Raw genomic sequence first — 14,403 nt, forward strand, 5'->3', positions numbered from 1 at the left:
CGCCTGCAAGCGAGTGAAGGACGAAAATCCAGCAGACCGACATCCAAAGCAATGTTTGAACAATATTCTGGAATTACTGATACAACTGTTGTGGCTCCCCAGGTTGTAGTATCAGTTATGCGTTTATAGCCAAAAGTTGGCTGAAAGCATCACATCAATTCTAATTGGCTGGGAGAGAAAGAATTTGATATGTTTTGTTAGCTGCACAGCACTTTCATAAGGCAGTGGCAACACAGAAAGTACTGAAGGCACGCGTGTGGCATTACAAATCCAGTAGTTGCAGCCATCCCTAGCAGGAGTGTTCTGATCAATGTCAGGGAGGGTGGGGGAAATGAAGAGAGGTACTTCTCAACATATAGGCATACAATGACCAGTGCAACTACTGCAAGGAATCTTGACACTGGAAAGCTGAAGGTCCAAATCGATAACAGTATGACGGCCGAGGCTGTCAACCAACCACACTGTTGGCTGTGCCCCAGCCATCTCGGCAGAATGCTCACTCCGAGTTCCCCGGAGGGTCCTTGCTGGTACACTATAAGGACTACCTGCTACAAGCTGCTCTTTCCTACAAGGCCTGTGAGCAAGAGACTTCTGCAGGGAAGAAACGCATCCCAGGATCGCATTGAGGCATGTCCCCAATCCCCATAAAAACGATCAGGATTCCTCAGATAGTTACTGCCGACAGTGGATACTTATGCAAGTTAAACCCCTTAAGACCCATACACATGTCGAGCCCAGAACCCCTGCCATGGTCGCAAGGACGCCTTTGTCACTATAAAGCAAAAGCACTGGCACTAGGATTGTCGGACTTCGATGAACCCATTTTGTTACAGCTCAAAAAGCGAGAAGCGTCTTCTAGTGTTACATTACATCCTGTGGCGGAAGGACCATCAGAGCGTTTACCTGTCAATGCTGCAGCAGCACTGCTGGTAGAAAAGACGGATTCGCTGATACAAGGTCACCCTGTCAGTATCTGTGCTCCACAAGTGTCAGCCCTGCTGCTCAAAGACGAGATGTGTGTTACGACTCATTAATCCGAAATTGCTCGTGTCGGCTGCCAATGTTACTTTAAGATGCTGCTCTGAACCTGGCCTTTTTGTTGCCAAACCAGTAGAACTGCACGATCGTCGAAATGTCCCCTCGCAGATTTACAGGACACCCTGCGGGGGGGGGGGGGGGAATAGGCCCTTCTCAAAGCTGAGGTGTCAAGGCCCAGGTAGCTAAACGCATGGCTCTCACTCGTGTACATAATAGCAAAAGGAAAGATCGCTACAATTTACACAGCACACGTGCCGAGGCCATTATCCCTTGCAATGCTTTACCGCCCTAGGCAATACCATAGCCGATTATGCCATTTGTTAACGGCCTTAAATGGGCCCCTGGCTCCTAATGAAACTATCGCTTGCGTCTCCCATACCCAGCAGGTATTAACAGGCATCCCATATGACGACAATCACAGAGGAGCACAGCAATCCACCAGCCTACATATGGACATTAAGGGAAATAACTACAGATTGTGCCGAGCACCCCCTGATCACCAGCCGATACACTACTACCTCGTGGGAGGTCACCAAATGTACTGCATGTCTATAACAGACTGCTTCCCCCATTGAGAGACATTTCCACTCAGAATGGTTGGAGAAGCACATACACAGCGCAGCCTGGAATCGTCTCTAAGGACAATGTAAATGCAACGAGAGTACAAAAATAGAACAAATGTCGATTTCGCCCTAATATTTATAGACAGGCTCCTCCATCTTTACAGCAGCAACTGAGCACGAATTATAATCTAAGCGACTCGAATATCATTGTTGGGGAGGGACCAGTCTCCCAGTACCTGATTTCCATTACAAAACAATTGAACGTTGAAAGATACTACTCACACTACTCAAGCTAACGACCAGACTTTAGGGAGCTCTGGGACAGACCAGGCGAATGCCCAACCGAGGGTCAGACCATGGGCGTCAAGCCAAAACATGGATCTGAGGGCTGTAGGTCTCTGCCCAATATGGACCCCTAAACTCAGGGCTCACACTATTAAAAATGTAAATACGTAGGTGTTACCACTCGAAACAAAACTGTACAGGAGAGGTAGCTGCACGATGCGCAGTGTCAGAAATCTAAAGTGAATCAGGTGCTACTCAATCACATGCTTTGGTCCACCACCAAATTAAGGAAGTGGAGGGGGTTAGGGAACAACCTTAGGAATTGGAGACTAAGTAGATCCATGTGGGTGCCAAGGAGGTACTCTACAAACTGTAGTCGTGGCCTTGTCCGGAGCAATGAGACTGCTAGACACTAGGAAGTACACCAACAGCCCTCACTGGCTAAATGGAATGCGAACATAAGCATAAACACAAAAGTTGCAACAAGCAGAGGGGCTGCCCACAGAAGGAAGATCTGCATTAACTGGTTAGCCAAAACGTAGATTGTGTCCAGGAATAGGGTCCAACAAAACAGGAGACTCGTTCATGCCAGGAAGTAATGGGCATACTAGAGGCAAAGAGTAACGAGTCAATACTTTATGCGTGGTGGGTGTTGCGTTTTTACTTCGAATAATAAAATTCATGAAAAGGAACAGCCTATGCTCTTTCAAAGCGTCACCCACAGACACTACCCCCCCCCCAAATAAAAACTAACCACACAAATACTTACAATTGAGCTAGTATCAACTGTGGCGGTTAGGTAGTTCTTGGTAACTACTTTTGATCAAGTCCCACAGGCATGATATTCGATTTTACAAGTTTCACATCTCCTTCCTCTGACCATTAATTTCTTCGTTCTTTATTCTCTTCATATCCAACCTTTGTTGCTAATAGGAATGAATACTGTAGTAAAGTTGCTCAATTAATAATACTGTCCTGACAGGACGAGCAGGAGTGTTGGTGATTCTCCCTCTTCATTCCAGTAATGCTCCTTATACACACCCCCGCCATATGGTATCTTGATTAGCATCCCAATAATACACTCCTGATCTCTTAGTGGGATCAGAACTAGAATGGATGTACCAATCTTCAGCCCCCTCGAGTCTCCAGTCTCCCCCACCCCAGAGTTGCTCAGGAATAATGTCACCCAGTGACATTATAACCTCTGGTCATCAGTCAGGATGGCCCTTTGGTTTAACTGCTGCTTCTTCCCTCAGTTCGCTTCACTCTCTGCGAAGTGGCGGTGTAATTGACAGACTAGTCCATCACTGCTTTTTTTGCGGTTACACCACTACTTGTTGCTCGTGCAAGGAAGGAAGGCTTGCCCCTCAACACTTGGCTTCTCTGCCAGGCTGCCACTGCTGAACCTGGGCGTTCGGTCTGCATGGAACACTGCATGGCCAATCTTCCCTTCTGCTGCCCGTTCCAGCCATTTCCAAACGTGTGGAAGATATCTATGCATATGTCACCACCGCCACCTATTATGCTATGGTAGGCCTTCCCAGTAGAACTTGTCTTTTACTCGCAATCATTACTCTTCCATTGTTTAATCAAGTCCACCATCATAGTTTTTGGGTGACAACTTCTGAGGGATGATTCTTCTGGAATGAGGTTTAGTGAGATGGGGCCTAGGGAATTCTTGTCCAAATTTGGGGGTGGGGGAGTTTCTCTCCTGTTGAGGTTCTGCTTGCCTCTACCCCTAGCGAGGGTACTGCGTAGCAGACTCATCTCCATAGCCTCACAGGCAAATGCTGCCCACTGGGGAGAAGTGACAGAATCCCCCAGTCGGCACAATCTGTTGTACCTACAAGTCTAATAGCAAAGCAAACTCGCAATTGTCAGGTCAACAGTTACCATGCTTTTTGCTTGAAATTAACTGTAGCGCGCTATTTTGAATATTCAAATAAAACAATTAAAAAAATATTTGTAAGCTTCACCGACTTCAATGGCATTACATGGAATGGCAACCAAAAATTTTAAAAAAGGGAAACCACTGGTTAAGTGAAACTACTCCACACTGGAATTTAAGGTACAATATCCATACCCAGCAGCAAAAAAGTAACTAGACCAGAGCTTTACAGAACCAATTTTAATTTTTTACATATTTCATGCAATACTGCCAGCATTGGAGGCAATCCTCGGCCACAGATCTGCACATTCCTTTGCCACAGGACCCGTGATCGCAGAACCTGGGGGGGCAAGAAAGGTCAATCAGTCTTGGTAACAATTAAGCATGGTTACGTAATACGTTTCAGGATACATTTTTTTTATAAGACCATGTCACACTAGCCACATCAAAATGTCAAAACAGTGCCCAAGAGACAGACAGCATATCATATTCAGCCAAAACCGCATACAAAAGCAGTTTAAACAAATTACATTTTGGAGGGGGTAGTACCATACTAAAACTGCACAATTTTTTTTATTTCTTCATTTTTAGCCCTGCATCTTTTAAAAAAAGACAAGACAGAAAAGTGTGATTGAGACAAAGGATATTGCAGTCTGGCAGGCTTCACAAATGCAAAGTGCCAGACACAAAGAATAAACACTGCATAGTGTTGCAGATAACACCAACTTGGACGTAATAAAAAACCCATTTAAAAAGGTATTCACAAATAAACAGGCAAGAGAAAAAAACGAGAATAGCAAAATACAAGGCCAAACAAAATTAAATATTCTCCAGAACAATCTAAATATAAGAAATTAATGGTTAACACAATAGATCTCTTAATTTAAATCAAACCCGGTGGATGCTCAAACAAGACTCCTTCTCAGGTACCAAAAGTGTATAGTGTAGAATGAGTCTGCTATCCAAATGGGCTGCCCAAGTCTTTAGGCCCAATTAGTAACATACTAATCATTGGGAGAGATTCTGGCAGATTTAATACTCTGCCAAATGCATCCCAATATCCTCACCCGTCCCTATATCCTCACCTAATCTACCGACCATGAACGCAGATCAATCTCCAGCCCATACAGGATTTTTGGTATCACCTTTCTACTGTAGAAAGAAATCCGGCGGGAAAGGTGGGGCGGTATGGAGAACCTACAATATCATACACTAAACCTCGAGAGCAGAGCTGGTCCGCAACGAGATCGTAACAAAAACAGAACCATGAGAGTACGAGTACAACTACCAAATATTGTACCCATGTGTCCGTCCACCGGGACTGATGTTCCATTCAAGTGCCAGTCAAATTTCAGGACTCAATTTCCCCTCGTGCACAAAATCCAACTACGTTAGACTAAGTGGGATTCTGCATCCAACTGCCTCTACAGACATAGGCGTATCGGACTAGATGCGTATAAGCCAGCCATGATATATTCCCATGTCCGATCTAGCCAGTGCACTCGAGGATAATGACCGACACAAATCCGAGGTACAGGGTAAACAGACAAGGCAGTCTGCATCCCCGTCTTTCTCCCCTACCTGCTGGAATTGGATAAAACCCACATTACTAATCACTGTCAAGTTTAGATTCGGCACACCGCGAGCTCCTTAACCGATGGCATACAATGGTCTTGGAAAGGTGCACTGACCACAAGATTGTTGTGGAAAATGGTTTGTTTTTCTATCTATATACGAGGCTCGGGAAACTTACACAAGGTGGTTATTCCATAATTATGGAACCAGGCACACAGCCAAGCAACGGACCCATGTACAGTATGGTGAAATTAAGCCAGGGTGTGTACAGTGGAAGTACTCACATAGCATGGCTGAAGAGGCCGAAATTTCTAAACTCTGCGGTATGAACCTTTGTGTTAGGATTAGTGCCCAGTATTAAGCCTCATGATTCAGTGCGTACCAATAGTCAATATTTAACAAAAACCACCCATTTCCACAGGGAACCAGATGTTTTAAATGGCCAATGAAAGCATGGTCAGTTTATACAGGTTCTTCCATTGTGTCCAACGCATTTTTAACTGTGTTCATAGAATGTTCTTTCTGAAATATGTATTGATTGGGTAACGGAGGTAAACTCAGCAGGAAATAAGAGTGCAGGTCAGAATAGATCAGAGTGGTTAATGAGTGGAAGACCAACCTGGTTAGAGGAGACTAAAAAGTCAGAGTTAAATATAATGAACAGAAAAACTGCTAAAAAAATAATTTTAGGGAAGCAAGTGACCTTCCGGGAACACAATGAAGTAATAAAAATAAAAAGCCATTGCTTAAAACCCCGGTATAGAAACTGAATGAAGCTCCACGGCAACATTCCAATGGCAGATATGTTCAATGTTCTGTGGTTAAATGACCGGACAGGAACAATTAGCCGAATCAGTACACAAAACAGGATGTGAACCCCCACCCAGGAAAGTACCTGAAGTATATAGTCATTCCACAAGGAGGACATGGTCTCAGACTACCCTCAGGGTTGAGGACGGATCAGAGCAAAGACGTGACTGTCTTCTGTAGAGAAGATAGTGTAGGGGACCCTAGTGCAGGCGATCATTGAGCACCGGGACCAGATGGATTACACAATATTGAGATTAACAGGACCCAGTAGGTTGGGCTAATTATTTAACACCATTATCAGAATTCTGGCCATGGTGGATATGCCACTGGTGGGTATATACAAACCCTGATACGTTAAACCATGCATGAAAGACCGGCACCAACCTTACACAATACGTTATGCTGCGATGGTGTAAACTGCTACATTAATCGAGTAGTCAATGCTCATAAGTTCTACTGTACATGGAGCAACACTCCTTTCCACCAATACCAAACCCAAGTCTTATAAAAGGTGACTTTAACCTTGGTCTCAATGACCAACCTGCCATCATTCTGGCGAATTCCTTGGCTGAACTAAGCCTCACACAAAGCTCTCCAACCTACGCATGAAAAAAACCAGAGACTGGGTAGCTGACCCGAATTGTGAAACCAACCCAACTTCCATTGAACCATAACCTTGGACAGACCATTACTTACCTTTAATATCCAAGACTGCAAACTTCTGAACAAAACCAAACCCCATTGCTCCACCCATCCCAACCAGAAACAAAAGTAATCTCAGTTGACAATATCAAGCCTTTTCTCCAACATCGACTTAATCAAATACCTGCATCCTCCAATCCAACCGAACTAGTGGAATTCTAAATTATACCATCACCCTATCCTTAAACAAAATTGCATTTCTCAAGTTGCGTAATGGCAAACCTAAAGCACAGCTGAACTCATGGTTCACGCCCAAACTCAGCCATGGAAAAATAATCCTACCCTCAAAGACACCCTACAAAAATCACAGCCAACTACAAAACAGGCGCTAAACGCAACACGAGTACCAGAGAACTCTACCATATTAAGACAACAGGAATCGCCCACCCCTCCAGATAACTGCATCAAGGACAAAACCTGGTGCAACAAGATACAAGAGGCACAAGCTAATGTCACTATTCCAAAACAAAACAGCTGCCAAAAAAAGTACTCCTAAGCAAACATCCCAAAATCTTGTCCTGGTCCTCCTCGTTGATTTAAATGTACCCAGTATCCACCCTTAAGGAAAACATTAAAGCCTCACTTAAACCCTCCAACTGCCAAGGAGATTCCTACCCTGCCTCAACCATAAAAGAAGCAGTCAGTGAACCAGCTCCCCCCCCCCCCCCTTCACCACGCTCATCCTTCCGCACTAGTACCGTCACCGCCAATCTGAAAAATTCATGGGTACTCCCGCTGCTTAAAGAAAATAAAGAGTATACCCACTAACTTACAAGTCTGCTTCCTATTAAAGTATTGATATGGCCGTCTATACCCAGATATAGAGACCAATAACCTTCTAGGACTGACAATCTGGTTTCAGATCCCAACACGGCACAGAAACAGCCCTGATTGACCAGAAGGACAAAGGAAGGAGGGGGAAAAAAAAGAAAGAAAAAAAAAAAAACATCGGCCCTCTTGCTGGATTAGTCAGCCACTTGAGATCAGGTTGACCATATGGTGCATCAGCGGCGCTTTTCTCTAGCAGGAGCAACGGCATGGATCCAATCCTTCTTAAACAGATTGACGAGTTATCATGGGCAGCTGCCGATGCATAACCTGGTGTCCCACAAGGATCATGTTCATCGCCCACAATGTATAATGTGTTTATCAAACCATTGTTTGGTGGTCTTGACCATCTGGGTGTCACCTACACCAACTATGGAGACGACACCCAGAACCTCATACCGCTGACAGACGATTACGAGAAAGATCTATCCCTGGTTAACAGAATGTACCTCATCATTCAGGCCTGGATGGCCATGCATGGTCTGTGTCTGAAAGAATAGAAGACTGAGCTGCTACTTTTAGCCACTCCCTCCAATCAGAAGAAACCGAGCAATCAATATCTTTCAACATTGATGGCAATGACATCAAGGTGGCTAAAGAGGTTAAAACCTTGGGTTTCTATTTAGACTCCTCCCTGAGTCTCCATAAACAAGTCAATGCCACTGCGACAAACAATTCTCTCCATACAGTTGCATTACATTGGCTAGAGCCAATTGTCAAATCGATAGTGCCAGAAAACACAAACACCATATTCTCCATAACACACGTAGATCAGCCCTAGGCATTTCCAAAAGACTATACATGTGTGTTCAGAAGGGACAACAATTGGTTATCCATTAAAGACAGAATACAACTAAAACAGCCTCACCGACATACAAATGTCTTAACTCAGCCCTTCATTACCTCACTGAAAAATGCACTAAGAAAAAGCTCACAGCCAAAGACATCCCACCTTGCTAGTTGTCCCCCAACTAGGACCTCACCATCAAGTGTAGTGCCATTTCTGTATCTATGCATATTACCCATGTACATTTAATGTATCCCTTACTTTGTAAACTGCAGCTATACACTCCGATGTATTATACTGTATTGTATTATTACTTGTAATCCATATTCTTGAAAAGCACCCAGATACCTGCGGGTGAGGTGCGTTTATACTGCATCAGGTGATCAAGGAGAGAAACTAGGACCAGTGCTGACACCCAAAGTTCAAGCAGCACTTGCAGTGCAGCATGCCCGCAAGAGCTGCATCAATATTCCTGCAGTGATCAGCGCTGGGAGCCAAACAATGATAAAAGAAGCCCTTGGGTCATGAAGCATCACTCGGAAGGTACGTGCTAATCCCCACACAAGAGGCAAACTGCCATATGATATTAGTTCAAAATGTCCCCCAATGCACCATGTACACATTCAGAGGTTATGTTACCTAGTTGTCAACAATTGACCATATAATTAAAGCTTGGCATCAAGCTACCAGTCCAGAAGAAGAAATGGCATTGCTCTCGCCAGTTTCAAACCCTGCAGTGCACACTTCCATGCACCACGTTTAATAAATCCTTAAAAGGATCTCCAAATTTCGGCTTAGACAGCACAATACACATTACTCCCTCTGGAGACATTGCCCTTTAGTAAGGCAATACTGAACTGAAGGATCCTCTAGATTGCTAGTGGTGCAATAGTGTGAACAACATCAAAGATTGACACGCAACTTAAATTCTACCAAAACCATGTGAGCTCCAACAATGTCCCAGTGTTTAAAAATCTCAACTATAGCATAGTCCACATTCGCCTACTTCTCCTTCCCATATCACCAAGCAAGGCATTCTGCTAGATCCATCACTGCCACCATATACGGGGCTCCCTCTTGGTCTATGCCGGAGTGGTCAATCTCACCTTAAGACTGGCATATATTGTATTACGTCCACTGCTGCTCAATGCTCCTACCAATTCAACCAATAAATTATGGGTCTCCGACTATGCACCATTGAGTCCTCACACCGATCACTCCGTGGAGTAAATGGTCCCAAACCGACTAACACTTGGGTATGGGCACAAAAAAAAACGTGGAAGTGTCACTGCCCAACATAAAAATGTATCTACCCTCGTCTCACAGACCCCACAACCAATAAAGAATCAGCTAGCCGAATGAGCTTTTCCCATGGACAAACCCCATTTACAACTTGTTTTATTCATTCCAGGCTGTTATTTGGAGGCCAGTGAGTTACAAAAGTTAACTCCCAACAAAAAATAAAATCGGTCCCCATCCAGATATTTTTTTTAAAAATGGAAATAACCTAGTGCGCCACATACATGGGTGAGCAATAAGTACACACTTCTTAAGTCAGCAGATACAAGCTTGGGTATTAAACCGGCAGACTGAATGCACATCACCATGCCTGCACCTCAACCCGTGCAACTGGCTTGGCTCAGTTAGTGCAGATTAGTATGCTTTGTTTTATTTATAACGCGCGCCAGACCCGAGGGTATCGGGGCGCAGAAAAGCGGCAAGCAAATTCTCACCTTGGTTACAGTGTTGTACACAAATATACAATAGGGCAGAAGTCAGAGGGTATATAAAAGTCGATAAACATAGGATGGTATATTCATGTGTGTTCAACAGACGGGTTCCCTCAACTGGGACAAGCAGGGTGATACTCGTGGATGTTATCAGGATGGGGATGGGGTAAGCGCCCTCAAAATAAATCTTTAAAATCGTGCACTGTTGTAGCACAAAAAGTAATTACTGTTACGGCGCGGATTGAGGTCAACAGCAAATGTTGCAGCAGCCTCACCCAAACGCGACGTGCTTGCTTTGCCCTTCCACGACAACTCACCAAGGCCACTGTAGAGACCAGACGAGTGCTTTTTTAGAAGGGGTAAACATTTGAAGAAACCCGCTTTAAGGTTAGCTGATACAGGGTTGGGAGAGCAATATTCGGCTAGTTAAAACAAAATCACTACACCGAACTAATCACAACTCACCGAGACAACTGCCAGGCTTTTGTAGAATCACATTCTCTCTCTCAATTTGGTACACCACCCCAAAAATCATATTGGCTATCCCTCAACATGTGTAAACATGGCTAACAGAGAGAACCTAAAACCTCTGTTTATGATGCTTCCGCAGATGCATTCAGGAAAGTGAAAAGAAATATTCTAAGAGCTTACGGTTTTTTGTCATTACCATGCCCTTGTGCACACAACCAAAAAAAAAAAAAAAAAATACCCAACACTACCTCGTGGACCACGGCACCATCAGGAAACACTAGCATGCATTTGTAAAAACACATGGGATGTCAAAAAAAGCCTCTGCCTTGTAAACTCCCACTACGGCGACTCCATACCTTTCATTTCTCCTTTGTTATTCACTATCACCCCAGCATTGTCCTCAAAGTATAGAAATATGCCATCTTTTCTCCGATACGATTTCCGCTGCCGTATCACCACCGCCGGATGCACTGTGAAAACAATGTGACCAATTAATACTAGCATTAAGTAGGGGACAAGGACCGGTGATACAAAAAAATTACAAAAAAAAAGTATCCACCAATTATAACCGACACAAATAAATTAGGGCCCAAAGAAGGCCACGGAGATATACAAACGGGAGACTCAGTATGCAAACCTGAAAACATATATACCCTTATTATCGAACTGTCACACTGCGGATTGAGGTCACAAAAGCACATGTTGCTACCACCTCACCCAAAGGCAGAGTTAGGTTTCTTTACCCTTACACGACAACTCACCAGATCACAAGTCAGACCAAGCAAGTGCTTTTTGAAGGGGTGTGTGTTCCTTATCATAGTGCAACTCACCCTTTTTTCTGAGTTCAGGCTTTCCTTTCTTCACTGTAGCCATGACCATGTCACCAACACCTGCTGCTGGTAGCCTGTTGAGGCGACCCTTAATTCCTTTGACAGAGATGATATACAGGTTCTTGGCACCTAAGAAAAGAATCATGTTAAACAAGCTTCCATCAGTCTCGTGTACTGAATCCAATGTTAATTACAACAAGTACAAAGAAAAAAGCTAATTTGCTATTATATACACTAAAGCTATATAGAAGTCTAGAAGCCAACAGATATACTGTCACGCCACGGATTGAGGCAAACTGCATTCAGCAGCCACCTCACCCAACAGCAGCGTGGTTACTCTACCCTTCCACGACAACTCACTGGGGCCACTGCAGAGACTGAGTGAGTGCTTTTTAAGAAGGGGATTTTACAAGACCCATACATTATGGACCAGGAACTAATCAGTTATACACCCACATTATCGAACTCCCACTGCACTACATTAAACTAACTCATCAACCCCGCAATTTGATACCCTTAATCCTGTAGAGTGATGGAAGGTTTGAATTACCGTCCAAACCATGTTTCAGCCTGTTGTGCCATTGGAGGAGGGGGGAAACTAGACGCATGTCGGAATTTGTCCCATCTAAAAGAGGGCCATTCCAGCGACGTACTTCTTACTATCACAACCAAGGTGTATACTAACCCTAAACAGCATAGGGCAATCCTTAAGAACTCACCTGTATTATCTGCACAGTTGATCACGGCTCCCACGGGGAGCCCAAGCGAGATGCGAAATTTCGCACCCGACGAACCACCACGTCCTAGGAACAAAACACACATTAGATTGGTATAATATAGAATGCTGACCAAACACCACCAACTACTAAAATATGAACTACGCGTTAGAACACTTCCCTAGACATAGGACTTACTGGCAGAACTACCACGAGGAATAGCGTAGTGGGCCGTTTACTACTACTGTTAAAGGAGGGCATCCTCGAGGATAAATCATGGGGTCTGTAACGCAACGGATTGAGGTTAACAGCACGCAGCTGCCACCTCACCCAAACGCTGCGATGTTGATTTACCCTTCATCGACAACTCACTGCGCTACAGAACAGACACAGCAAGTGCTTTTAGAAGGGGGCTTACACAAGTCAGCAAACTATATCCGCTTCACAATACATCAATGTGTTCCCAATGTTTTTCAACATACTAGTTCTAGATTCAGGTTATGGCTAAGACAATGTCACTATTTCAGTTTTTAAACATGTATGTAAAAAAAAAAAAAAAGTAAATAAAAACCACGATAGTTTTTAGAAAAGTTAAACTTCAGAAGTTGCAAAAAATCATGCAGCAAGTACAGGACAAGACGGGTATACAAACCCAGAGCATTTCAAAATTAGAAAGAAAAGGACAAACCAAGAAGCTGCGTTACACGAGGTACAAATTGGCATGGTAGCAGACACATCGCCCTACCTCATATTAAAAACAAGAATGGCACGATTAGTGCTAGGCCTGTGTAGTGGTACGTCACCCACACCCCCTGTAAACTTCACAAGAATAAGTGGCTTTACGATGCAGTGCCCCACCAAAACTGCTGTACAAGTCTCTCTAATCAACCAAAGGCGCACACGTTCCCAACTCCTCTCAAAGGGAACCTGCCGGCGTGCCGATGGAAACTGCATGCCAAACATGCACGCGCCCCATGCCCTGCAATAGCCAGAAACATTAACAGGAATGTGCCACCGGCATAATAAACCAACCCATTCTGTGAGATGAAATAACGCGCAATATATTCAATGCAGCACAGAGCTGTACAAACCGTGCACGACTCCAATAGTGGCAGGGACTCATTGGACGGAGTCAGTTTACTTCTACCCAATTCCCCAAATAGGCCTATTACTTTACTGTGTCCAAACACGTACATGTTCACAATGACAGGATCAATAATCATTGCCATTTGAGCGACCATGGGGCACTCCGAATACTGAACCTACCCCCATTATAACCGGCTCCCAGAGCCCCCGGCCCTTCCACACAAGTAACATTTACGCCTTGCACATGAGGCCCGTCTTCCCTCACATTGGTATCCCATTTACTCATGTGCCCCCTTACACTGATCCATCATGGACGGTCGACACCCGCGCACAGCCTCCCCGGTCCTCTCCGGCTCTTGACTCTTCGGACTCGTTCAATCCCACACCACAGGTGGACAGTAAGCGCAGAAGCGCCGTGTGTAGAACACGCGCCATCGCCACCTCACAGCCGACCACTCCCGAAGCGGATGGTAGTGGATTACAAAACGCAGCCCTAACGAACCCTTACCTCTCTTAGACATTTTGGTTCCCGGAAAGAGAACGCTAAGCGCAAAGGACGCTGGGATATACAAATTGCTGTTTCCAAGCCGGCGCCGGGTGCGCCTTGATGACGTAACTGGTTGGCATCCGCGTACTGCCAATCCTTCAAAGGAGAGAGATAAATGAAGCTAGCCTCCAGGAACTAAAACGCTAGATATTTCCGGCTAAATTCCATTAAAAATCTAAACAGTCGTTTCACATGTTGGAAATGAAATGTCAAAGACGTCTTTGTCAAAAGCAAACATTAGCAAAACAATCATTTATATTTTTGTATAGTGAAAAGCTCAGAGTAAGAGGTGCACATGAAAGATACATATGAAGCTGACTCCGTTTCCCGTAGCTCTACTTTAGTGCATTACCTCCTCATCCCTTTTCCTCATCCTGGTCTTTACATATTGCGGGATTATTTGCCTGTGATCTTTATTACTCGTAGTCCTACTCTTCCTCGTTACGGTGAGACGACTTGCGAGACAGTCATTCACTTGCTTACATAGCCCAAATAAATATACATTTTTGCATGAGCCCTCCCCTCTTGATCAGGGAAGTGTATACGA

The 14,403-nt window shown here is 44.4% G+C and overlaps 1 protein-coding gene across 1 annotated transcript; it reads right to left on the bottom strand.

The window, feature by feature from the left end:
* Positions 1-3,999: 3,999 nt before the first annotated feature.
* Positions 4,000-13,935, bottom strand: RPL23 (ribosomal protein L23). Its single transcript, XM_069634698.1, has 5 exons — positions 13,818-13,935; positions 12,227-12,310; positions 11,508-11,636; positions 11,034-11,147; positions 4,000-4,114 (listed from the first exon to the last, which is right to left on the bottom strand). The coding sequence occupies exons 1-5, from the start codon at positions 13,828-13,830 to the stop codon at positions 4,032-4,034; spliced, it is 423 nt and encodes a 140-aa protein (XP_069490799.1). The 5' UTR covers positions 13,831-13,935; the 3' UTR covers positions 4,000-4,031.
* Between the last annotated feature and the right edge of the window lie 468 nt (positions 13,936-14,403).

This window comes from Ambystoma mexicanum, chromosome 13, assembly GCF_040938575.1.
Source record: "Ambystoma mexicanum isolate Mex_15411 chromosome 13, UKY_AmexF1_1, whole genome shotgun sequence".
NCBI lineage: Eukaryota > Metazoa > Chordata > Amphibia > Caudata > Ambystomatidae > Ambystoma > Ambystoma mexicanum.